Here is a 25,548-nt window from a genome sequence, read left to right on the forward strand (position 1 = left end):
ACGAGAGGGATTTGCCATAATTACTGGGTTGCTTTGGTAAACACGCGGATAAAGTGCACGCGGATGCAACAGCGCGCTGATCGACAGGTGGGAGAAAAAGGTTTTCATTGTCCTTTAACTCGTCTCTCGACACGCGCACACATTCGTACCGGTTTATAATCTCTATGCCTTTGTCTTCCTTTTTCCCTTCTTTTCCCCCCCCCTCCCTCCCCCCTCTCTCTCCCCCCTCCTGTCCTTTTTTTTTCACGCTCCCTTTCGCGGTACGTAAGTTTGGCCACGCCGGAGAGAAAGTCATTTCCAGTGTAGCGGAATTTTTACGATCCACAGCTGTGGAGAGCGAATGTATGATGCGCGCGTATTAAAATCCGCAGTACATAAATAACAGCCAATAAATAAATATCAACGATGTGTACTTATCGCATTATGGTACATATATTTGGATATTTGGGGGGGGGTTGATAAATTAAACGAGAAGTTATACGAATGCATATCGCGCGTCCTAACACGTGTCTCGCTACTCGTACGCGGGTTCATATACACGGTGCACGCGTGCGTATGTACAGAGAGCAGCGCGGATTGTAGTCTTGACAGGTTGCAGCGGGTTGTCCCGTATACGCAGCGGAGAACGAATAGGAAACACCCCGGGATCCCGGGAACGCGATCGGCCTCGTCTCGCCATAAAGCTGCTACCTTGGAAACGACTTTTTGGCGCGCGCGCGCGGTAATGGAATTAAATTATTCGCGAATGATACACGTCGTATCTCTCGGGCTCTTACTCTCCGCCGCATTATTCGTCCTTTTTTTTTGTTTTTGTTTTTTTTTTCTTCTTGTCATCGTTTATCTGATAGTATCCGGAAACTGACGAGAGTTTCTTCCGTCGATCTCCCTCCGATTATAAATATAATCTTTAATTGAAATGTATCTTTTTTTCTTTTTTTTTTCAAAATCGACGTATACGCAAATAGAAAATCTTTCCTTGCGCGATATCTTTACAATTAATGTTCGATTTAAATGAAAGAAAGGTATTTTTGTATCGCGGTATATATATTGTTATAGGCGCGGATAGATTGGGATTTGCGAAACCGCGCGCGAATTTAACGCCCGTTATAATCAATGAAGTGGCACCGGACACCACTCAAGCCTCGCTCGATTACGCCCCTTGGTCGTTTAATTTTAATACGCCTATAATTCGCGTGCTTTGCGTAATTATATACGCTCGCATTGTGAATGCCTGCGTAGATCCGGATAATCCGCGGTCCGCTCCGGATGCTCGTCGCGCTCGTCGAGAAGGATGAGGGTGAGGGCGAGAGAAAGAGAGAGAAAGAAGAAATAGAAAAATAAAAGATTTCTGACATAACTGAACTCGCTTTTACGAATATTCTCGACATGCGTATTCCTTCCAAACGCGATGTGACATTTGTTTCTCGGCCGCAAGATTGCCGGCTATATTTTTGAAACTGGTTTGATAGCTCGCGACAGAGAGAGAGAAAGAGAGTGAGAGAGAGAGAGAGAGAGAGGTAACCGAAGGGCACGAGTTTATTTCTCTCTACCGAGGTATCCGCGGTTGGGCGATTTGCGCGCATCGATTGTGATATTTAATGCGAAATTTAATTCAAAAGTGAGCACTCTTGGAAGAGATTTCAGCGGGCTAAATGTAAAACGCGCATTTGCGGGATTTCGTTCCTCATTTATTCCGTACAAAATGATCGGAGGACTTTCGTCTCCACCTGCCGCAGCACTTTTCGGCGCCTTGCATTTTTTATGATAATCCGGATTATAATTAAATATGTAATCGCAATCGTAGAATCATTTTCGAATTTCTGACATCGAGTTCCACGCTTCTAGCAATTTCCAGTCAGTGCTTCTACAAATTTATACAAAGTATTTGGATTTTTGCTTTCGAATCCTTTGTCAAAATCTTGATTTGTCAGATCTTCGAATATCCTTGATTTTTATCGGAGATCTCGGTATCTGACGGGTCCGTTAAATCATCAAATCCCCGCTGCGAGTGATCTCTTCCTTTTCTCTCGCAGAGATATTTAAATTTTTACTTTCGTTACGAGAGTCGCGATTTCACTATCTACGATACCATGTCTACAGTAGAAACACGTTGGTATTAATCGAAGACTCGGATTAACATTGGACTCGGCATTCCGCTTATGATTGCTATCTACCGAGCGTAAAGAGAAAAGTATCAATATATCGTGCGCGTAATGTCGCTATCAACATGTATTATTTGGATGACGCGATGTTTGATAAATCGCGATCGCACGCAAATCACGTTCCGAGGGCGGATCGGCCTTTTGCGGCTAATTATTACAAATGGACTCTAATCGATTGAACGGAAAAAAGGTGTTTGCGTCGATGCGTGTAAGAAGCGAGATTTTTTTTTTTTTTTCTGGAAATATTTTTATATAAAATCCGTTATACGGAGCAAAGCAGATGGAGCTCTCCTCGCGTGGAATAACATTCCTTTTTTCTATTATATTATATTTAGTTAGATATCTAAAATCCACATAAATTGTTATATCTTTTTTTAATTTTTTTTTTTTATACTAAATATCTTACGTATATTTTCGAATTCTCTATTTTTTAATAATGATCTTTTAGAATTTATAAATTTAGTCTTTGAATTTTTTTAAGCACGAAAAGGGCGCGCGCGTTTTTTTACATATTTTTATTATTGGGATCTAATTTTAATTTTTTTTTTAATATATTGTTATATTCTATCGCCATGTCCTCGATGCTCGAGCGACGCTTTGCGAGAACGGAATTCTCTCCTTTGGCTCGTAAAGTACTTAAAAATATAGCATAATTATCGTTATATATGCTCCAGGTGTGTTCCTCGCTACTTTATGGGAAAATTAACTTTAATCGGTGGAAAGACACTCTTATCCAGCTGTGTGTCGGTTGCGCATCGTAAATCATCTCCCGTGTTCGATGCCAGTTCAATGTAATCGTGACTATTTATGCATTTGTATCTCGAGCGTAGACGATCGCGAAGACATGTCCCATCGAGGAGGACACACATACGTGTCCTTACGATCGTAATCTATAATATGCTGTAAACTTCTTGGATACAATTCGCCGGAATAAAGTGTGCGCCCGCATGGGAAGCCATCTTCCCGCATTCTTCGTAATAGACGAAATAAATATATGTGTATTGTAATAAAAACATGATGAAATTTCATAATCGATCGTAGATTATAAAATTGCGTGTGTGTAAATTGATTATTGTTCTTTTTAGAATAATTCATCGACTACAGGAAATCACAATCGCAGATAAAATTAATATTTTTTTTTTTTATTTTTCATCGATCGTTGACACGATGATTTTTTTTTTTTTTTTTTTTTCGAATGAAAAGTCGTCGAGTTGTTCGCACGTGTTGTTGTCGGAAAATCGAGATAAACAAGTTTTCAGGTTGACCCCGCTCATCAAAATAAGTTATCCCCAATCGGATGTATGGACGATAAATTTATCAAACGGCCGTGTGTCACGGATGTATATGGTATTTGTACGTGTGTGCACGCGAGTGTAGGTGCGTGTGGGTACGCACGCTCCGCAGTCAATCGTATAAACATTCGTATATGCTTGTAGCGGGGATATTGAAGCCGGTCGCGGGAACGGGACTTAAAAAAGTCTGGTCTGGCGAGAAGGGCCCCCGAAATGCCCAAAGACTCTCCTCCTCGCGGGCCACCTGCAGCCGTTAAGTCTCAACAGTTGCGGCGCCGCACAGCCGCCTCTATATTTCATATATATTAGCGATAGTACCATATATAAGTCCGGCTATCCCGCGTCACATTCTCCTTGTTTCTCTCACGCTTTCTCAGCGAAACTCCACGCATCTCGTTCTAGGATCATTCGTCGACGTATGCTAACGAGCTCGTCCTCGTCGTCCTCGATCGTTTCGCTTGATTTCAGTAATTAGCAGTCCGGTCCCTATCATCTCTGATGGTCCATCGGCTATACATCTGCTTCATGTATACATAAGTGTAAAGAAATACCATTTTCTAATTTTTTGTGATATTTTATACGTACTGTAGAGAGAGAGAGAGAGATTTAATCTAATTTTAATATTCCGCGCGAGTATTTTATCATCAATGCTCGATTACTCCCTCTCTCTCTCTCTCTCTCTCTCTCTCTCTCTCTCTCTCTCTTACGGAATTAATTCTAATCCGGACCGCGTTCTATCCTCCGATCTTGATCACCCCCGTACGTCTTGTCGCGCAGACGTTGCCTGAAACGGCGGCGAGGTTGAGGGAATGCGGGAGCCAGCACCGGGATGCGCGCGCGGCTGCTCGCGCGTTACACGATGATACCGTCGCGGGGAATTTGTTTCGTCGCGGCACATTGTTTCGGACAGGAAATCGATACCGCGGGACTTCGCCTCCCCCCCCCCACCCACCCGGTCGCCGCGCCGCGCGCTATCTGCAGTATCTACCTGCGACAGAGTGCTCCTCTCCGCAGGGAAGTGGGATTCCCGTTTGAAAGTTTTTAACCCGTTCATCTACGCGACTTCCAGAACGATACAGAGTATCTCTGTACACAGAGTATTTTAGAAAAATCTGTGCAACGTGAGACGAAATCCCGCTTCCGTCGCAAAATCTTTCGAATCTCTCTGAAATCTATTTGCAAATTTTTCAATATTAAAAATTGACGAGTTCCGAATTAAGTTTGACGAGGTCAAATCGGATTCCCTTCGTTTAATTTTTAAGCGAATCTTTCTTGTATTACATTATCAGAATTCAATTTGAAATAAATTTTTCTCAAAGGTAATATTACTTTCAAATTCGATACCGATTACTACTTGGGTTGAGTAAAAAGTCATTGCGTATTTTTGCAACAGATGGCATTAGTTCAGTTTTGGCAGTACTAGAATCATTCACACATATGTTTGTCATATATCGTTTAACAGCTGACGGTTTAAGCTTGATTCTAAAAAAAAAATTGAGCGATTTGGTTGAGTTTTGGAGATTTTACAACAAGTTGAAGATGGAAGATCGAACTGTGCATTTTCGCCATATTTTACTGTTTTACTTCCGTAAAGGGAAGAACGCGCGTCAAGCTTGTGAAAAATTGCGTAAAGTTTACGGTGACGATGCTCTACAAGAACGTCAATGCCAAAACTGGTTCAAGAAATTCCGCGCTCGTGATTTTGATCTCAAAGATGCTCCTCGGTCAGGAAGGCCCACCGAGGTTGATGACGACAAAATAAAGGCATTGATCAAGTCAAACCCACGTTACACGACACGAGAGATTGCAGAAACATTGAAGATCAGTCAAAAAAATGTTCACGTCCACCTAAAGAAGCTGGGATACGTAAGCAAGCTCGATATTTGGATTCCTCATGAACTCAAAGAAGTTCATTTGACGGCGCGTATAAACATCTGCGATCTGCTCATGAAACGATCCATTTTTTAAACGAATGATAACTGGTGATGAGAAGTGGATTGTTTACAACAATGTGGAATGCAAACGGTCTTGGTCCCGACGTGATGATTCGCCTCAAACGACTTCAAAAGCAGAACTTCATCAGAGGAAGATTATGCTCTCAGTCTGGTGGGATTGGAAGGGTGTGGTGTTTTTTGAGCTCCTACCAAGGAACCGAACAATCAATTCGGATGTGTACTGTCAGCAATTGGACAGTTTGAACGAATCTGTCATCCAGAAACGTCCGGAGCTCGTCAATCGTAAAGGAGTTGTGTTCCATCGCGACAACGCGAGACCACACACATCTTTGGCGACCCGTCAAAAATTATTGGAGCTTGGATGGGATGTATTGCCCCACCCAGCATACTCGCCTGATTTTGCGCCGTCAGACTTCCACTTGTTTCGCCCTTTTCAAAACTCCTTGCGTGGAATAACGTTAAATTCAGATGAGGCGGTAAATCAGCACCTTGTTCAGTTTTTCGCCAATAAAGACAGGTCCTTCTACGAACGGGGAATTATGAAGCTCACCGAAAGATGGCAAAAGATCATCGAACAAAACGGAAAATATATCATTGATTGATCTTTGTTCTTTATATAAATAAATGTTATAGTATAAGTTTCCTTGGCCTCTGTATTTATTATCTGTCAAATCTACTCGAGAGAGATTACACTATGGACCATTGTGGGATCATCCGTAAAAACAGAAAAGTCAAGCGAACAAAGTAGGAAGCGAGTGAACTTTTCGTTGATAATCTGCCTGCGATAACTGCGAGCCAGTATCCAATCTCGGAAAGGAAATGTGTTAACTCGCAATTAGATACGGAGACGCGTACGCTAAATAATCGCGCGATAACTTGCGATAATCGGCGACTTAAGGCGCGCGTTTCGTGCGAAACATCGTCGCCGATCGCGACGATAATCGTACTTTATTATTATTAGGCGTATCGTGATCTCGCGCGCGCGACTATACGCGTACGGAATTCATTAGGGCAAGCGGGATCACATTTTCCGCGGTTAATTTCCGAGTCGCGGAACGAATGATCGAGCGGCGAATCTCGTTGTTGCAGATCGTGCTCAACTCGATGCACAGGTATCAGCCGAGGATACACTTGGTCCGCTGTCGACACACCGACGACAGCAGCCTGCACATCAACGATCTGCAGAAGGAGGAGCACAAGACGTTTATCTTCCCGGAGGCCATTTTCACCGCCGTCACGGCGTATCAGAATCAGCTGGTGAGTGCGGGAATAATAATCGATTTATGTATAACGTTAACTCGGCAAGAGAACAAGCGAATTGGCGAGAATTTAGCGGGATTCAGACCGTAATATTATCCTCAAGATCGAGAATCAGGCATGAAACTTTGAATTTTTCATTTTCTCTCGAAAGAGGGAGATTTTTCAGTCCGTCGCGTTTGAACGGAGGAACGTCTTTCATTTTTGAATTATATAAATGTCGTTTTATATAGGTATAAGGAATAACAGATTTTCTGATTAAATTTGCAGATAACGAGACTGAAGATCGATAGTAATCCGTTCGCCAAGGGTTTTAGGGATTCGTCGAGACTCACCGACTTCGAAAGGTATGCACACATTCTCAATACTAGATTTTCTTTTTCTTTTTTTTTTTTTTAAACACGACAGCAATATTTTCTAGGATATATATATATATATATATATATATATATATAAATATGAATCATTTCCCTTGAAAGGAGATTGGATTATAAGCGTTTCCGACTTGGACACTCGTAATTATTCGTGTCGACGTCGTATCGATAGCCGATCGAATAATAATTTACAAAACTCGATTAAAATATGCTCCTCAGCTAGCAGTAGCTAATCTGTCTGCGCTGTTCGTATCTCTCTCTCTACTCACAAGTATCTCGAACCGTTCGATCCCCGGGCAAACGCTTTTCTGCATAGTGGTGTAACGAGCAATCGTAGCGTCCATTTATAACGTCCGGACGTTGATCGAGCGGCCGCTAAATTAAAACCTATACTTTCGAATGAAATATCTATAACTCCCGTGTCGGCACGGCGTCGACGTTCTTACTAGAAGGGGTTAATTAAAACGCGATTAGAGTGTCAGCGCATACGTCATCCGGAACGATGATCTCCTTCATTTTTTCTTGCGCGAATTATCCCAGATCCTTAATTGCTCTCGAAAACACTGAACGAAATTGCGAGATTGAACGGAGAAAGGTCCGACACGCGATAAAAGCTAATTATCGACCGCTGTTAAAATTGCTATTTAATTATAAGGAAGAGCTTACTTTATATTTCTTATTAATACTATATATATATATATATAATATTTTTTATTAATTTTATATATAAAATATTTCTTAGTAATACTATATATAGTATTAATAAGAACATATATATATATATATATATAGAGAGAGAGAGAGAGGGAGAATATTAGCGAAAAATGCAAGTGAATCCTTATTTATAATTATAATAAAGAGGAATTTTTTAACAGCAGTCAATATATAATACGTTGCGTATTTCGACTATTTTATTTCGACATTTCCGCGACAGATTTTTATTCGATCGTCACGGGCGGTCATTGCATATCATTAGAACGTCGGCACCTTAATCGCGCCGACTTGAATTATCGCTTAGATCTCTCTCGTTCGGGATGGAAATTTACAATAACGTTACAAACGCCGTATGTTCGAGATCGAGCGCTCATTCGACGCCAAAGATGGACGCGCGCACTCGGCCGATTTCGAGTTCATATCTTCGATCATCTATCTGGACGAATGACGATGCACCTGCTCCGGTCATGCGTCGTCCCTCTTTCTCTTTCTCTCCTCTCCTCCGCGTTTACGGCCGAGGCGGATATACGCGTGACAGAAAAATACAATATTTATGTATATACGTGAGTATATCCTTTTCGTTCAACGCTGCTCAACGTTAATGCCGACATCGCATGATATTAACCGGTGGCTATGATTAATCGATTATCTTTGCTTGTCTCTCGTCATCGAGCTTTTTTTCCATAATATAGTATATCTTTTTTTTCCACCTGGTATCATTTGTCGGTATAATTCGGCAGAGTTAATAGATTATTTTAGAACCCTATAATATTTTGTCGCAAACCTTTTTTCATCCGAACAGTTGGTCCGGGACTTTTCGAACGCACTGTATAATAATATAAAAATAAAATAACCATAGGTATATACTCGATCAATTTAACAACTCGACAAGTATACAAAGATAAAACACATCTCATACGATTATAAATATACGCCGCCGTATCAAGATCGAGAGTTTTACGTTCGACTTCCAGCCGCAGCTTTTTTACGCTTAAAAATTGATTAGCTCGCTCTCTGGGAGAGGAAGGGGGGGATAGCAACTGCGGTCGTACGGGGGTCTTGGAGATTCGGTACCATATTTTACGAAAAACCGTCTGGTGCTCTCGCAGCACCGCCCACCAATCCTCAGAAATATATTAAAGGAGCACGCGTTAAGCGAGGCAGGACTCTCGTCACGCCTCTTCCAATTTGCGCGTGATCGCAGCTGGGCCAGCGTGGATGCCGCCACTTTCACGAAAACTCTCGAATAAGTCCGCGAATAAGCGTACCTCCGTTTCGGCCCTCGGGGATCGTTCGGGGAGATTAATTAGACTCACATTTCGGAATCACATCGACGCTCGTAACTCGCACGATTAAAGCCACCGCGTGTCCTTCCGTTTCTTCCTTTTTATCTTCTATTCGCGCGAACTCCGAAAAATCCGCAACTCGAAATTCGCCGAACACAGGCACGGTTATAATAGCACTAACACGCGTTACATCAACGGCACATTTAAGCGTCACGATTACCGTCTATATTACGACAATCGGATAAACGATTTAATTGCATCTCGCATCTCTGTCGTTCGCAGCTGTCTCACGACAGGTACGCCGATGGTCTCTCGCGATCGGCCGCGCTAAAGCGAGAAGAACGGGGTGGGGGGGGGGGGGAATGAGAGCAATTGAGAAAGGAAGGATGAAGAAGGATGTATAATTTATTAACACCTAAGACCCCACAACTTATTTCTTCGAGGAACACGAATAATTAATTATTTCAGATAACACCGATGATTTAAATATTGAATAATATCGAGCGAAAAGATTTATTCATATACTGTGTATATAAAATCTTAATTCTCTCGGTTATTAATTTTTTAAGAATTAATTTCTCTTGCGCGTACTTTAAAAAACTTGGATATTAAATCTTCGAACGCTTAATTGAGAATCGTAAGTTATAAACATTGAAACTCGAATTCACGCTACACTTTCGAGCCCGAACTCTTATCACGAATACGCTACTGCAAATGCATAATGTGGATAATTCCGCCAACAATTACGCGATAAAGTCGAGATAACGGAAAAAGTAAGAAGCTCGAAAGAGAGAGAGAGAGAGAAAGGGATAAAAAAAAAGGAGTCTTTGAAACGCGGCGAGGAACGAAGAGTTCGCATTAGGGAGGGACGATGACTTTATTGAGTGCCCGTTATCGATTGGCGAACACGTCGTGTACACGGGTCGATTTGCATAAAACCTTGAGAATCGCGATCCCGAGAGATCGCCGCGAGTCGTCGCCGTTAACAATTTAATGGGCGTGCTCGCTTGGGCTACCGGTGCGTCGTTCTTACTTATTAAATGATGCCGAGAACCGTCGCGATAACCGTCCTCGCGTTCTCTTCGACGAGAGAAGAAGCCCCGAGAGCGGCGGCGGCGGCGAGAGAAGTCGGACACGGCTGTGAAAAAACCAACGTCGCCGGAGACGACGATGAAGGCGGCTTTTAATTACGAAACCATCTCAAGTGACGTACCGCTGCTGTGCCCGTGCCCTTGGAACCGGATATTATCGAAGCCGAGACTGCGGCCGCCGCGTTTATCGTCAAGTACGCGCGTCGGATTATCGTCTCGTGCGCGCCGTCTCCTTTTCGCTCGCCCGTGTTTCAGCGACTCTCCTCCCTTTCACCCCCTCATTTTGTCACGTTGCGCAGGACCGGTTGTTAAAAAAATATTAGATCGCGCGAGAGAGCGGCAAAAAACACGCCAACTTCTCGTTTATGATTATTAATAGCCAAAGCGCGCGATCTCCTCTCCCGCTCGCGAATACGCCCGGACGATCGCGCGTGGCGCCGGAAGAAGGCAAGTTCTGTGATGGATCGAGCCGCTCGAGTGCGATATTTTCATGTACGAGCGCTATCGCTCTGGACATATATATCAGATCGAATTTATGCTACTTGTCTATTAAAAAGAGACGCGCGTGGATAATGACGCGGCGGTAAACGCGGCACCGCGAGCATCGCAGGATGCTAAATATACCGAAGGTTGAATTATGAATTTATATGTCTTCAAAACTCTCCATGAGATTCGCTTATGTACGTTCTAACGTCTCTGATTTTTTAGACGAAAAAAAAAAAAAAATTATATTCTTTTACCCCTTACTCGCTGTATCCTCGAATTTTGGACTCGCAAGATTGCAATTGTGGTTTGTTACCACCCCCCTCCTCGTGGATATTGTATATATAACATTCGTCTCTTTGACATTCTTGAATTCGAAATTTATTATTGTAAAAAAAAAATAGTAATAATTTCTCTTATTGTGATTAGAAATTCTCCGAAACGACCGTGTGATTTCGTCTTGATTCGCAATCGACATGTTTGCATACGCGTTTAGCTTTGTTTCAACAGAACGATTTCACGGCGAGTCAAGCAATATCGTGAAGTATATATATATATATATATATATGTGTGTGTGTGTGTGTGTGTGTGTGTGTGTGTACATTTTAATGACTCCGTGTCTCGATTGCGGATTGCGCGAGCGTGATCTCGCCCCGGAATCACTGCCACACCACGATCCTCCCCAAATCAGCACCTGCCTTAACAGGCAGGCCGCCTAAAATCCCGCATCGTCATTCCAAGACTCGTTCGCTATCTCGTGCTTTCGAAAAGTCGATCGGTTCCATCGCTTTGCATTCCGACTGTAGAGAGAGAGAGAGAAAGAGAAAGAATCATCTCTCGCTATCGATACCTTCCCATCGAGAACGCCTCCCTCATTTTCCGAAATTGCTACACGTGAAAACGTCCCCGTTAAGCTCGCTCGAGAGATAGACTACCGTGGGACTGTCGATAAAATCTCCCAGGATCAGTAACACTTTGGCGATAACGCCGTCGCTCTTGGCGAATGGGATTGCCCGCTTGGGATCCCAACTTTGTTGGTTCATCTAATGCTCGTATATAGTTAGTACGCATAGCTCTGATCAGAAATTGTCGATAGGCGATGATCACTCCAAGCGTGATCGTGTTATCGTGGAACTAATTTCGAGCCGGTCCTTTATATCAGTTTCCTGTACTATTATCCAGTTGTTCGTCGATAAACATTCATTCGCGCGAAAATGCATTCGCAATCTTGTAGTTAATTTCACTCTGTTCAGATCAATATCCAATAACTATGTTCGAAAATTTATTTTTATACGCCATTATTACAATTTTTACATTATTAATTGATAAGTTGTTAATTTACAATTAATAATTAGTAATTTATAAATTTACGGTCTGTGTGCAAATTATATTATTTAAAAGTCTATAGTTTAATTGGATTATTGTGTATATATGAATTTTATAAAAAGTTAATCGATCGATAACTCAAGTACCTAATATTTTTTAAGCTGTACATTCTATCTTCAAAAATCTAATACAAGCTCTCGCAATCGTTCTTCGTGCCAACGTTAAATTTACAAATTTAATTATCTACGAGGCAATACGCGTCCAACGCGCGCGTATTCGAATAGAAAATAATTCCAGCTGACTGACGGATACCGTGGCTTAATAATAAGAGAACGAGAGAAGAAGACGCACAGAGGGTGTCCCCGAATTTACCGCAGATCTCATATTCGCGCGCGCACGTTCCCCATCAGCCGATGACACCCCCGGCCGTTGCCGCGCTCGCTCTTAGATAAGCACGTACGGCCGCGAAAGTTCGGGGGGGTGGGGGTGCCCCCCCCCTCTTCCCCCTCCCCTCGTCCTTCCTCTCGGACGAGGAACGCCGGCAGTCGTCTACCACGTTGGCCGCGCACGGATGCTCCTCCGCTCCGGCGGCGTCCGGAGTTAATGAGAGAGCGGCCGTACGGAGCAATACGGCGCATGCACCCGCCCACTTCACGCCGGCGCTGATAGATAGATGCCCCTCCGGCTCTCTCTCTCTCTCTCTCTCTCTCTCTCTCTCTCTCTCTCTCTCTCTCTCTCTCTCTCTCTCTCTTTCTCGGTACGACCCTCCTCGCCGTACGTGTTCGCGCGAACCGCCGTCAACGTCGCCGGGAAAACATCAGCCGGGCATCAGCGGAACACGAGAGAGAATATCGCGAAACACGGCGGTGCGAGAGAGAGAGAGAGAGAGAGAGAGAGAGGGAGCGATGGCGGCTGACAAGAGCGATGCTGTTTCGCGATGTACGCACAGATTGACGGTTTTTAGGTTTAGGTGAAGATCGATCGAGACTCATAGCGAAATGTATGCGTAGATGTTACACTCTTGCACGCGAAGAATCGTATTTAAATTGTTGTTATGTATCTCCGCCAGCATCTCATTCTATCGAAATATTACGTAACGAAAAAAAAAAAAAAAAAAAAAAAAATTCTCTATCGCTAAACACGCCTGCGCTCGATGCATTCCTTACGTATTCTCGTCGGCTATTCGCGTTCAGTTTCGCGGCCCGGCGATCGTTCGAGCGTCTCGCGTGGAAGCGCCTCTGCTCGTAGAAAGAAACGGATGGTAACCGGCGGAGAGAGAGAGAGAGCGATTCCACGTTCACCGGGTTCCGGAGGGCAAGGAGGGCAGGGCATTCATCTATATTAGCTTCGAGAGCGGACGGCCTGTCATTACCGCTGCCGCTCTGGCCCTCTTTCTCCTCCGTCTCCCCTTCTTCTCCATCCCTCGCCAAGTCTCTTTCTATTTCGTCTCGCTCGGCCTTCTCCTTCTTCGCAGCATGCTCCTCATGTCAGCTTCTCTCTTTCTTTCTCTCTCTCTCTCTCTCTCTCTCTCTCTCTCTCTCTCCTCCCCCTTCTTCTCGACACAACTACCAGCATCAACGCAGACACCTCCGATACCGCCAGTCCATTAGCAGCGGGCCGCATTATCGAAGTGCCAGAGGGAGATGAAGCTCGGCGACCGACATGGATGAAAAAAGCTCCGTAGAAGAAGAAGCGGATGAAGAAGAGGAGGAAGGAGCTTGGAGGGGTGGAGAAGCAACATCAGTGGCCGTTGGCTGCTACGGAGCTAATAACCGCCGTTTAAAACGCAAAAACAAAGGTCTCGCCGTGCATCATCGGGAACTTTTAGGCCCGGCCGACACATACACACGCATCTCGTGCGCGCCGCATGTATCGGTCGACTATCCGAGGCGTCAGGGTCATTACCGGATCATTACGTACCATACCTACCGTGCGACGACGCATAGGCATCGCGCGCGTGTATAGTAATACACGCTCGCGCTTCTACTTACATCTAGAGCTCCGCTCCTCGATCCCCGTTAACGTCTCGGTAACGTATGCGTTGGTGTACATCCGTGTATTACACACTCGCTCGTATTACACACCGAGACGAAGCTAAGGCGGCCGGCGATCGCGCGTCGGTCGGAATCCGCTCGGCGGCAGCCCGGGTAAATTACAGGCTCGACCGTATTTCGTGTTGTCTTGTTGTTTTTCAACGCGCCGAAAGGAAATGAGCGAGCAAACGCGTCACGCCACCCCGAACCTGCTAATTTCTATTCATATTTTATGGCTATTAATTTCTTCGCTGTTACACTCTCCGCTCCCTCTCCCTCTCCCCCTTCCCCTTCCCTGCCAGCGCTCTTCCTTGCCGCTCCTCAACTTCGTCTCGCTCTCTGTCGCTACCTCTCTCGCTTAACTTCTTCTCCCGCCCGACTCCGTTCTCCTTTTTCTGCGATACTTTTCTTTTCCACTCGCCGATTCGCGCCATCCCTTTCTCTCTCACTCTCCTCTTTAGTGTCCTTTTCTTTGGGCTGCTTTGAGCCGCTCTTTTCTCTTTTTCTCTTTTTCTTCTGTCGTCCAATATCCTTCTTTAACGGCGTTCGAAGGAAGAATCCGCGAGATTTTTTAGCTTCGAATTTCTTTCTCTCTCGTTGCGCTGTTTCTTTTCTGTCGAAATTTTCACGCGATTTCAGAGACACTCAGCACGCTCATGAACTGTCTTTCTTCTTCCTTCGTGAATTTCGCTTTATCACTCTCTCCTTCTCTTTCTCTCTTCTTGTTCCACCACCTTCACGAAATCTTATTTCGAGATTCGTAGAGCGACGACAGCTCGCTCGATGTTGGAGAGAAGAAGGAGGTGTCGTTGTTAGCAATATAAATATTTCAATGATTTCAGACTGGATTCTTTATCTTTTTTTTTTTTTTTCTGGATCATATAATTCGATCTCTTTTCTGTATATATATATATCTTTTACACAGACAGGAAATCTTTGAGATTTCCTTTCGATCATTACAGCCTTTATCCTGGCGACTTCACTTTTTTTTTTTTTTTTAAATACTTAGAAAAGTTAATTTTATTATCGAGAAATTTAAAATTGGATTAACCGTTTCAAATTCTTGTAAAATATGAACTTAATCGCGTCGTTGTATTAATTGTCAGTTGAAAGAGTCGATGTGAGAAATAGTCCTTTCTAAATTTCATTAGAACATTATTAAATTCTCAATTGTCGGATTAAAGCGAACGTCATCGATTCGATATGTTGTCCTTTGGAATCATATGGTGGGGTCGCTAGGCATTTCCCGAGAGATTGATACTTGCCGTAGCGAGATGCGTGCGAGATGAATCGAGAGATGAGCAAAACCGCAGCATTCGATGAACTACCATCGGCCATCAGCGGGGAGTGTAACCTATTATTATCTACCACTTACCTAATGCCCTGTGTCAGCCCCGGGATAAACGCAGAGAATAACAGGCTCTCTACATTCGACGGAATTCCCTTCAACATCGCGAGGTGTCTCGCGTCGTCCGATCGCGCTGCGCGATTCTTGAAAGATTATCGATTGGCTGTCAAAAGGATGTTTAATTGAGAGGAGAGTATAAGGAAATATATGAAAAATAGCCTATACGTTAATTATGTCTCGTCAAATTAAGCTGACAGGTCTAGGTGTGACAGTTACATTCCAACGTGTTTCTCGCACATTTTTAATACGCATTGTATATGTGCAAAATATTTTCTTACGTTACGATAAGACAAAGATTTGAAGAGAAATATCGATTTAGCTTGCTTGCACGAAACGGAGCGCCGCATTTATAGACAGCGTGAAGAATGAAATTTTATTTCCCGCGCGCACACGGGAGAGAGTATCCGCTGAAAATCGGGATCACGTTTTACCTCCAAGTTCTATACTCTCTGCGCAATTAACCGAGGATAATCCTTGCGCGTGATAATTACCGGTAGCGATTCCTGGACAATTAACATCAGCTCGGCGATCACTGGCGTATACAAGCAATCGCATTCTTTACCGGGCGGGAGTAATTTTATTACTTGTACGTTTACAGGTGCAGGTGTGCGGATATTACGTGCGAATTATTCGCGTAAATATGCATGATTCTCGCGGCCGAGGTGAAGTGCGGCCCGCGTGTGCGATTGTACTACTAATTAAATTACGCCGAGACCATCGAGCGATAGAGCGACGCCGAGGGAGAGAGAGAAAGAGAGCTGATAGCACGACTGAGCAAAAATTCGAATCTACCGTGCGTGTCGGGCGTTTCTTTCTTATTTATAGACTAGTATCTCCCCCCCCCCTCTCCCTCCTCTCACTCTCTCTCATTTTCTCTCTTCTTTTCTCTCCTGGACGATGGTACTCGAGAGGTGTAGCCGCGAGAGCGTCATGGACATTTTAATGGGGTAACGGCGGTGGTCTCTAATTAGAACGTTTCGACCGTAACCGCGGCAATTACGGTGGAAAACGCGGACACGTCAGATCGATGAGGAATATTTATCGCGGTGTAACAATTACGGGGAGCTACGGCATAGCGCGAATAGTAATATAGGCACACCAGCTCTCCCCCCCCCCCCTCCCCTCTCTTTCTCGCTCGACGAACGACCGTAATTAGGGCTTTTATTGTCTGTACATAAAGAAGCTTTATGAAAACATTAAGGATATAATTCAAGGCCGGGCGGAGGGCTTACGCGCGCCGTGAATTGCGTACAAATACACACACACACACACATATATATATATACAGTTTTAATGCACAGGAGAGATCCTTGCGTCGCTCGCGCGCTGCGTCATTTCCGTTTCGCGCGCGTACGCGCGCACATATATATACGATGTAACGATGGCCGTGAGTCCATCCCCAATGCGACGGAACTGTCTGTCTACCTGGTTCTCCTCGGCGAACCGATCTATGTAATTTGATTTCTGGATTTTTCAACGAGCCACATGATTAAGCTATTTTCGAGACAGATAGTGAGAGAGAGAGAGAGAGAGAGAGAGAGAGAGAGAGAGAGAGAGAGAGAGAGAGAGAACGCGCTGCCAGCGTACGGTGTGAATGTCTTCCGCATCTTGTATTTATATTCCTATCTTGATTTGACATTTTTGAGAAATCACGCAAATTAGCTTCACTATTCTGATGAAATACGTATCTATAATTTTTCCATTATCACAAGCATATTGTTATATAATATAATATATTAATTATATAATATATTGCAATTATATTATATAATTATATATATATATATATATATATATATATATATATAATTAAATATATTATAAAAATACAGATAATATATATGGATTTTGTAGCCTTTTTATATTGTACTTCCAAATGTAAAATCCATAAGTACTTCCTTCGTTTCAGAGTTAGATTCTGCAAAAATGTACAGATTGTTTCATAAACCCTGCTTAAAACTCTCCACACTCTCAGAAAGGATTTCTGATAACGAGACAAAAAATATTCTTGACATATTTAATCGTATGCGGTATAAAAATAAAACAATTTTAAAATTAAATCAATAATAAATTCCTTTTCTTCTCTCTCGAATTAAATAAAGATTGTCTTACTATCTTGAGACAAGAGTAACATATACAAATCTAAGCTTATATATTCTTGCATTTAGAATAACTTGATGTTAGATCGCTACAAATTTCCATCTTCATCTATGTGAGAAAATTAACGGGACAGCACCAAGAGCATTTTATTCTAGATTTAAGAATTTTCCATTTAAGATTAAAGTATTCCTTTTTCAATGATAAATATGATATGTCGCTATATCGATCCTATTTTATGATAGATCGAAGAGTAATAGCATTAGATCCGGAAATCTTTTCTGTCGGTGCAACGCTTAGGCTTTGAAAATTGCGCTCGCGCAGATCGACGCCGGTGGATCCGCCTAAAAACAGCGTCCCCCTCGTCCCACCCGTTTCCTTCCCCACGAGATCGTCCTATCCGTGGGATCTCGGATCCGCGATCGATCCGGATGAATCGATACCAGTGCATTCGCGCAACTCGGCTAATAGAGTTCGGGGGCCCTTGACAGCGATATTTCACGAGAAGAGGAACGAACGCGCTGGTGTGTGGTCCAGCACGTCCGAGTAGACGGCGCGATTAGCCCCGGGCCCCCCTAATCCCTCCCACCCTTCCTTCCTTTTTCCCCGTCGCAAGTGTTTCACCCTCCAGACTCCTTCCCACTTGAAGCTTATACTCTCTCGCGCATCCGTATTCGCGTACGCGTGTTGTATATACGGTACGTGGCGCGGGTGTACGCGTGTGTGCGTGCGCTCGTGCGCCTCCTCGGGTGTCGTGTTACATGCTAAGCGGTACGGCCGTGCGGTAACCGAGACGCGCAAACTGTACACCGGACCCATTGTTCCTGGCCCCCCCACCCCCCCCACCCCCTTCTGCCTCTGCAGCCACCGGCGTTTTTCTCTTTCGTCCTCCCCCCGCCCGCGTTAGTCGCGCATTCTCGGACTTACTATCGCCATTGAGTCGATATATGCCCCTTACCGCCTCTCGATTCGATTACGTGTCAATATGTCACTCGATTTATAATGTCGCAAAGAGTATCAGATATGAAACTATTTTGTACCGCTATTTTACAAAAAAAATACACGCGATGATTTTAAATCACATCCGAGTTTTTGGTGCGGTGATGTTAAGATAGGAAATGCATTTGCACGCTCGTTCGACGATCTATAATCTGTTGATTGTCATCTGACGTCCTCGAAAGATTCCCCGAAATTTTATATTGAATTCCATATAATCTTTCGCTTACATATACTATATTGAATTATCGGAATCCCAATCACAATCAAGAGGGGGTAAGGCAATTGATGATCTTGTTAGAAATCGAGTGCGATTGAGTCTGTTTTATGAAACAGATCTCATTTCTCGCAGCTCACTTATTATTTCTCATGCGCAGTCACGGCAAATTTTCTCCCGCCCTTCGCGACCACGTTTTTACGACTTTACGAGTCCGGGGCTTTCGTCGTCCAGCTCGCAAGCGGTCCTTCTCTCTTTGCCTGGGTGTCGTCTGTCCCGGTGACCCTTGGGGTAACTAGACCCGCGAGAGTCCGTCCCCCGATTTCGGTCCGCGGGGACAGAATCATTACGGAACCCGGTCGGGATTGAATTGTACGGGCCCGACGACGTTGGTCGCGCGAGACGATGAAGTGCTTTATGCTCGCGCCGAATGTCCCACGAACCACGCGATTGCCTTATACAAGCTAATTAACGGATCATTTTCTAATTTTTTTTTTTTTTTTTTTTTTTTTTTTTTTTTTTTTTTTTTTATGAAATCAGTATATTGGTATTGAAAAGCAGTGAATAGTCACTGACAGTTTCAATTATAATTATATCAGTAAAATCTCATCGAAAGAATTAATTAGCGATAGTAGCTGTTTTAATAATTATGAATACGTCTTTTTTGATATTATTGATTATGTGTGAGATAAATTTGAGAAACAACATATTTGTTAAAGAAATATCTGACTTTCTGACAAACTTTCTCGTTCATTTTTTGTAAGTTTATCACATTTTGAAAGTAAAAAGTGTAATATGATATATATAATTAAAAATTACACGTTGCAAATATATATGATTATTACTGATTCTACGATTAAAACGGAGAATCAAGTATGAGCGTTTTCACTGAAATTATTTACTAATTTTCTGTAATATCTTGTCGCTGTTTTAATCAGTGACAAGTTTTCACCGATTTAATTTAAAAGATTAATATATAAAGTACAATATCGTGTACTTCACGTATGCGAACAAGCGTGCGTAATACGAAAGTCATTCCGCCGAATATCATAAATATTATAAACGCAACGTCAATCTCACCGATTTAATTAATTGGATGATAAATACGACATCATAGGCGCAATCTGTTTAATTGCTAACGAGGATGCTACATTATTTGTGCAGTTCGTTTAGATAATGAAAACGATTGCATCCCTTGTCCATCGGATATGACGCATAACGTTGCAAAATAATTTACAATGCGGATTATATTACACGCGCGTTCACACATAATCGATTCGCGGCGCAAAACTTTTGTTTTTAACATCAGAATCTGTCGTATAAATGTGTTAAAATTAATCGACGAATAATTATATGAATATTAAAATTGAATTTGGAATGGGAATAGAGAGATGGGCAAGTAATAATTAATCCGCGCCGAGACATCGATCCCTCCATGATTAATAATCATAGTTGTTCTATTCATCGATCGATAGCCGATATCTTATTGTTAGTCGCTCGACACCTTGAGCTATATATACCAGGTATATAAATATGAAACCGAAATTTTTGTATAGAAAATACACGTTTATTGTATGAAGATGATAAAAAATATTTTATTCCAAGTATTGCCCATTGCTAGCTATACATTTTTCCCATCCCTCTGACAATTTGTGGATGCCACGCCAAAAAAACTGTTGCTCCTTTGAGGCAAACCAGTCATCGAGCCATTTTCGTAGATTTTCGTAAGAAGCGAAGCGCTGCTCGGCAAGCGCGTGTCCCATCGATGCAAATAAGTAGTAATCGGATGGAGCCAAGTCTGGTGAGTAAGCCGCATGCGAAAGTATTTCCCAACTAAACGCCTCAATCGTTTCCTTGACCGGTTTTGCTGTGCGTGATGGTGCATTATCATGAAGCAAAATCACTGTGCGTTGCCTCTTTTGATATTCTGGTCGTTTTTCACGCAAAGCTTGATTCAAATCGATCATTTGTTGTCGGTAGCGTTCAGTATTAACGGTTTCGCCAGGTTTTAGCAGCTCTTGAAACTTTTTCGGTGATCTTCCACGTTCTTCGTTTCTCACGTCAAAATCGCCACTTTTGAATTTTTTAAACCACTCGAAGCACTGTGATTTACCAAGAGCATGCTCACCGTAAGCTTCGACAAGCATTCGATGCGATTCTGCAGCGGTTTTCTTCAAATGGTAACAGAAAATCAACGCTGTCCGCAAATCGTAGTTTCCAGGCAGAAAATTCGACACGTTCAACGCTATTAAAAACTATGCTGTTGTATGAAACTTGTATTGTTGTGAGTTGAAAATCTTTATCGGATCTCAAAACAAGAAAATGGCGCCAATGACGCGGTTTGACGGTAACTACATTGACAGCTAGGGCAATCTATGGGCAAATTTCGCTTTCATATTTATATACCTGGTATATAAAAAAAAAATTCGAATTTCATCGACTCGCGAAATATCACGCGTCTTATTGACGTTCCAGACTTTCTATTCGCATCCTTCTCGCGTTATTTTATCATTAAACAAAATATACCGATACTTTTTTTTTTTTTTTTTTTCACAACTTTACTTGTCACGCATCATATCCAAAGTGTGAAGTAACACGTTTACATGTTTCCACTTATCATCGATTTTCTTATCGCATACAAGTGATTTTACAATTTCAATCCAGAGTTACTCACACACATACATGTATTTCTCATATATTTTAGTTATATATACACGCGCGATTATAATGTCAGCGTAATTTCGAGCATTTTCTTGAAAGTCATTTCAACATTATTACGCGACATTACTCGCGGCATTTTTAGATTTCGAAATGACGAATCCTAATGAGAAATTGTCCGATATTATAAATATTTTCTTTCTTAGCATTTTTATTTATAAATAAACTACGTTTGCGTTGAATAAATTTCTTACGATTACTACTTCTTACAAAAAATTATAAAAATGTATACTTTTATTAGAAATCCATTTCGAATGAAAGATATGATCTAAATGTGAGTGGGAACAGATATATCCGGAATCTTTCTATTATGTACGCCCTTAAATTATTTCATGCACGAAATGCTGAATTATTGAACGGCGGTTGCGAAAGGCGTCTTCGGATATCACGATGCCGGTTCGCGGAACCGGATGATCGATAGGCGGTATCATTCGTGGGCGGCCCATGCTCAAATTATCCGGCTAGGATACTCTAGTGTATCAAGTTATCTCTCACAACCACTTGGCTTCCTAGAAGTGCCAAGAACTGGCGGTCATCTATCGACGCTGCCTTCATCTTAAGATTTAAAACGAAACAGACAACGAGATCCGCAGCAACGCGCATATAAAAACCTTCAAATCTGTAAGGATGCCTAAAGATACGTACGAAAATTGTTTTCGCTGCATAGTTTTAACTTTAAATGGACGAGAGAAAGCGACATGTTTTCCTACGTCTTTTCTAAAGAAAACATTCTCGTTTAATCAGACCTTTATATAAATTGACTGCTTCAAAATAATATTGAACATTCGTAGAAATTCATTCGGATCCTTTTATAATTCTTATAAAATATGTCTTTAAGATGTGTCGAGATGTATTACACGGAATTATTTTTTATTCATCACTCTGTGCGATATTATATTTTTATTATAAGTTATTAAAGTGTTCTCTTTCTTCATTTTTTTTTTTTTTTTATCAAACAAATATACACAATTGATTTTTTATTTTATATAATACTTTTATAACACATGTATAGTTTTTATTAAAATTCTTTTTAAAGTAAAATATTGTCTTCTTCTGTAAAATATACAAGTAATATTTCAGCACGATACGTCGTCGTGCGTATATATCGATTTTTTGATAAAATATAATTTCAAATCGGAGAGCGTATCGTTGCTTTTAATCTCTCGAATCTCAAGTCAGGTTTCGCGCGAGTAATGATTCCACTGTTTAACCGAGTACTGTGTTAGGCGATTTCTAATGTAACTATCGAAATCGTGATTATTGAATCGCGCACGCTTCGAAATATGATCACCATTCTATATTCTCAACTAATACGCGCTCATGAGATGTGAAATTTCCGTAATGTCTATAAATACCGGCCTCGGTATTTTTAGCATTACAACGATTTGACTCTCGTCGACTTTAAATGACGGAAAACGACGGGGATCTCTTCAGGCTACGTCAAGGATCCATCAAGCATTCCGTTTCGCTTGTTCGGTCCCGCTTTGCGGTCAATCTCTCTCTCTCTCTCTCTTTCTCTCTCGGTCTTACCTCGACAGGCTTGAAATCGAAAGTAATTAAGAAGTCTCTGTCTCGCCACGGGATTTGCGATATCGTAATGAAGTCTTCATAATCGAGATAGACCGGCCGATAATCCGCGTATCCTTAAACGCCGCTCCCGCGCGCGTAATCACGAAAGTACGGAAGTGACTCGTCGCGCGATTCCCGCGCGCAATGACACTTCGTCGTTAATTATCGTCGGCGTGAAGAAAAAGATATAAACGCGCAATGATATCCTCTCGTCATTCGCGATGCGTTTTCATTCGCGATCGGCCAATAATCCTCTCGTTAGCGTATCTACCGCGATAGTAACGAAGCAACGAAGGCGCGTCCGCGCGCACAATCGCCCGTAATTAACCCTAATTAAGCCCGTGCCTAACGCACGAAATCATCCATCAAGTTTGTTGCGGAGAGGGAGGATGGGGGGGGGGGAGGAGGAGGAAGGAGGGAGAGAGAAGAAGATTCTTGCGATCATCGTCCCCCCCATCGTCCCTCCTCACTCATTCGTACGTCTCTATGAGAGGAAAGCCCGTCTTAATTATCCGCCATTCTCTCTTTGTCTATCTCGACTACGTTCGTAAAGGAATCTCATTGATTTACTCTCTCCCTTTTAAGTGCTATTAATGCCGATAACGTCGATCGATTAATCAGCCGATCGGCGAGAGCCTAACCTCTCTCGCCTTAAGGATGGACGATTTTATCTCGCTGTCTCGCTGTTCCCGCGGCTCTAAAGGATTTATTTGCTCGCCCGGCGTGATCTTCGCCCTCTTGACACAATAGCGTGACGCTCGTTCGATTCCTCATCTAACGTAACCCCGAGATTTGTATTCCAGATTTTAAATAAACAAATACAGCAATTTATCATTATACATTGTTGAAGGAAAGAATATTTCCAGAGAGAGAGAGAGAGAGAGAGACCAGAAGTACACCGTAACGAACATAATTCTTATATATTACTATAAAAAGAAAACTTATACACTTGTCTGTAATAAAAAATCTTATTTTTTAATTGTTAAATCTTAAATTTTATTTCTCAATATTTAAATCGAGGAAATTTATCCTAGATTTTATATATACACGAGAAATTTCTCATCCGCTTTTTGATCTACCCGCGTCGTTATAGCGTATATATCTCGTTTCTCTCGACTATTCCAGAGACCCCATGGAACTTATGGAGCAGCAATTGGTGAGATGCGGCGTCACTCCGATGAGACTCTACGAGCACCTCGCTATGTCGTCGTCACCAGCGGCGGTGGTCGCGGCGGCACTGGGTGCCCAACAGCAGCAACAGCAGCAGCAGCAGCAGCAGTCGCAGCCGTCTACGCAGCAACAGCAGCAACAATTAAACGAGAACGCGCTATCGCCCTGGCTGTCGCCGTCGACGGCGCTCTTGTACGGCGCCAGGGGTGCCGCCGGCTCACCCTCGCCCTATTCCACCGCCGGCTTCCCGTACCCGGCGGCGTTGCCGTGGCCCTGGCAACCATCCCCGGTCGCGATGATCTCGCGACGATCCTCTCCCACTGCCTCCACGGTAGTCAGGTACGCGCCCTATCCGCCGACGGCCAGTACACCCCCGCCGTTGCGGACACGCCCGTCCACCCCCAATTAGCGAACCCCGCCGACTCTTCGACCACGGCATCGTTCCTCCTCCATTTGTCTGTGATCGTGAAACCGGAATATCGGAACTATCCCGATAGCGCGTTTGACCGTTGTAAAGATTCGGATAACGCCATGTCCAAGTAAAGTGACACTTTGTCGAATGACACTTCACAGCTGTTATATGCTTATATAAGTAGCGGACGTTAAATCGAATTCAAACGACGATATATCAATATTATAAACGCGTCTAAACTGCATATAGTATAAATATGTAAAATATATATATATATATATATATATATATATATATATATATATATATATATATATTGTACAATACAATTATATAATTACATACGTGATTTAGCCGCGTTAAAAAACGTTGATGTGTCTCGACACATTTTAATATACTATGTAAGCATATAACAATTAAAAATAATACCAAATTTTGTGTAACAGAGATATTAAATAAATCATTGTAAATTAATTATATAATTATTAATAAAGTATTTTTCTTTATCCTTAATATTGTAGATAAATCGAATTTATAATTGCTTAGTGATTATATGTATAAAGAAATCTTTCAAACATTATTTCTCGATCTCCTTCAGATTGTGATTTTTAATCTTAATGATTTATATTCCATATAACGTACATATACATAAATCATACTTTAAATTAACTCGAACCGGTGCCGGATACTAGTGGCGGTAAGTTAACGAAGCGAATGTTTTAGAGTTCCTTTGATTTATGTTAATTATTTTGTTACACAATAATTATGTTAATTTAAAGAGAAAATTATTTTTTCTCTTGTATTATATTTTTTATATCTTTCTTTACATATCTCTATTTCCGAAACACAATGTTCGACACATGAATAAATGCCTTTTATGCATTATATGTTAATAATTATTTTTTATTGTATTATTATTTAATATATATATATATATGTAACATTAACTTTGTTAATCATATAGAAATTTTAATATAGTAGAAAATTG

The 25,548-nt window shown here is 42.2% G+C and overlaps 1 protein-coding gene across 1 annotated transcript in view; it reads left to right on the forward strand.

Moving 5' to 3' along the window:
- The window catches only part of LOC138940447 (T-box transcription factor TBX20), a 55,385-nt gene extending 30,588 nt beyond the window's left edge, over positions 1–24,797 (forward strand). Inside the window, exons 4-6 of the mRNA XM_070309348.1 lie at positions 6,499–6,666; positions 6,937–7,013; positions 24,104–24,797. Of these exons, the coding sequence (XP_070165449.1) occupies positions 6,499–6,666; positions 6,937–7,013; positions 24,104–24,557 (699 nt within the window). The 3' untranslated portion in view covers positions 24,558–24,797. The remainder of the gene's footprint in view (positions 1–6,498; positions 6,667–6,936; positions 7,014–24,103) is intronic.
- The last annotated feature ends 751 nt before the right edge of the window (positions 24,798–25,548 follow it).

This window comes from Polyergus mexicanus, unplaced genomic scaffold (assembly GCF_030449975.1).
Source record: "Polyergus mexicanus isolate NDT 795.1 unplaced genomic scaffold, iyPolMexi1.0 SCAF_17, whole genome shotgun sequence".
Taxonomy (NCBI): domain Eukaryota; kingdom Metazoa; phylum Arthropoda; class Insecta; order Hymenoptera; family Formicidae; genus Polyergus; species Polyergus mexicanus.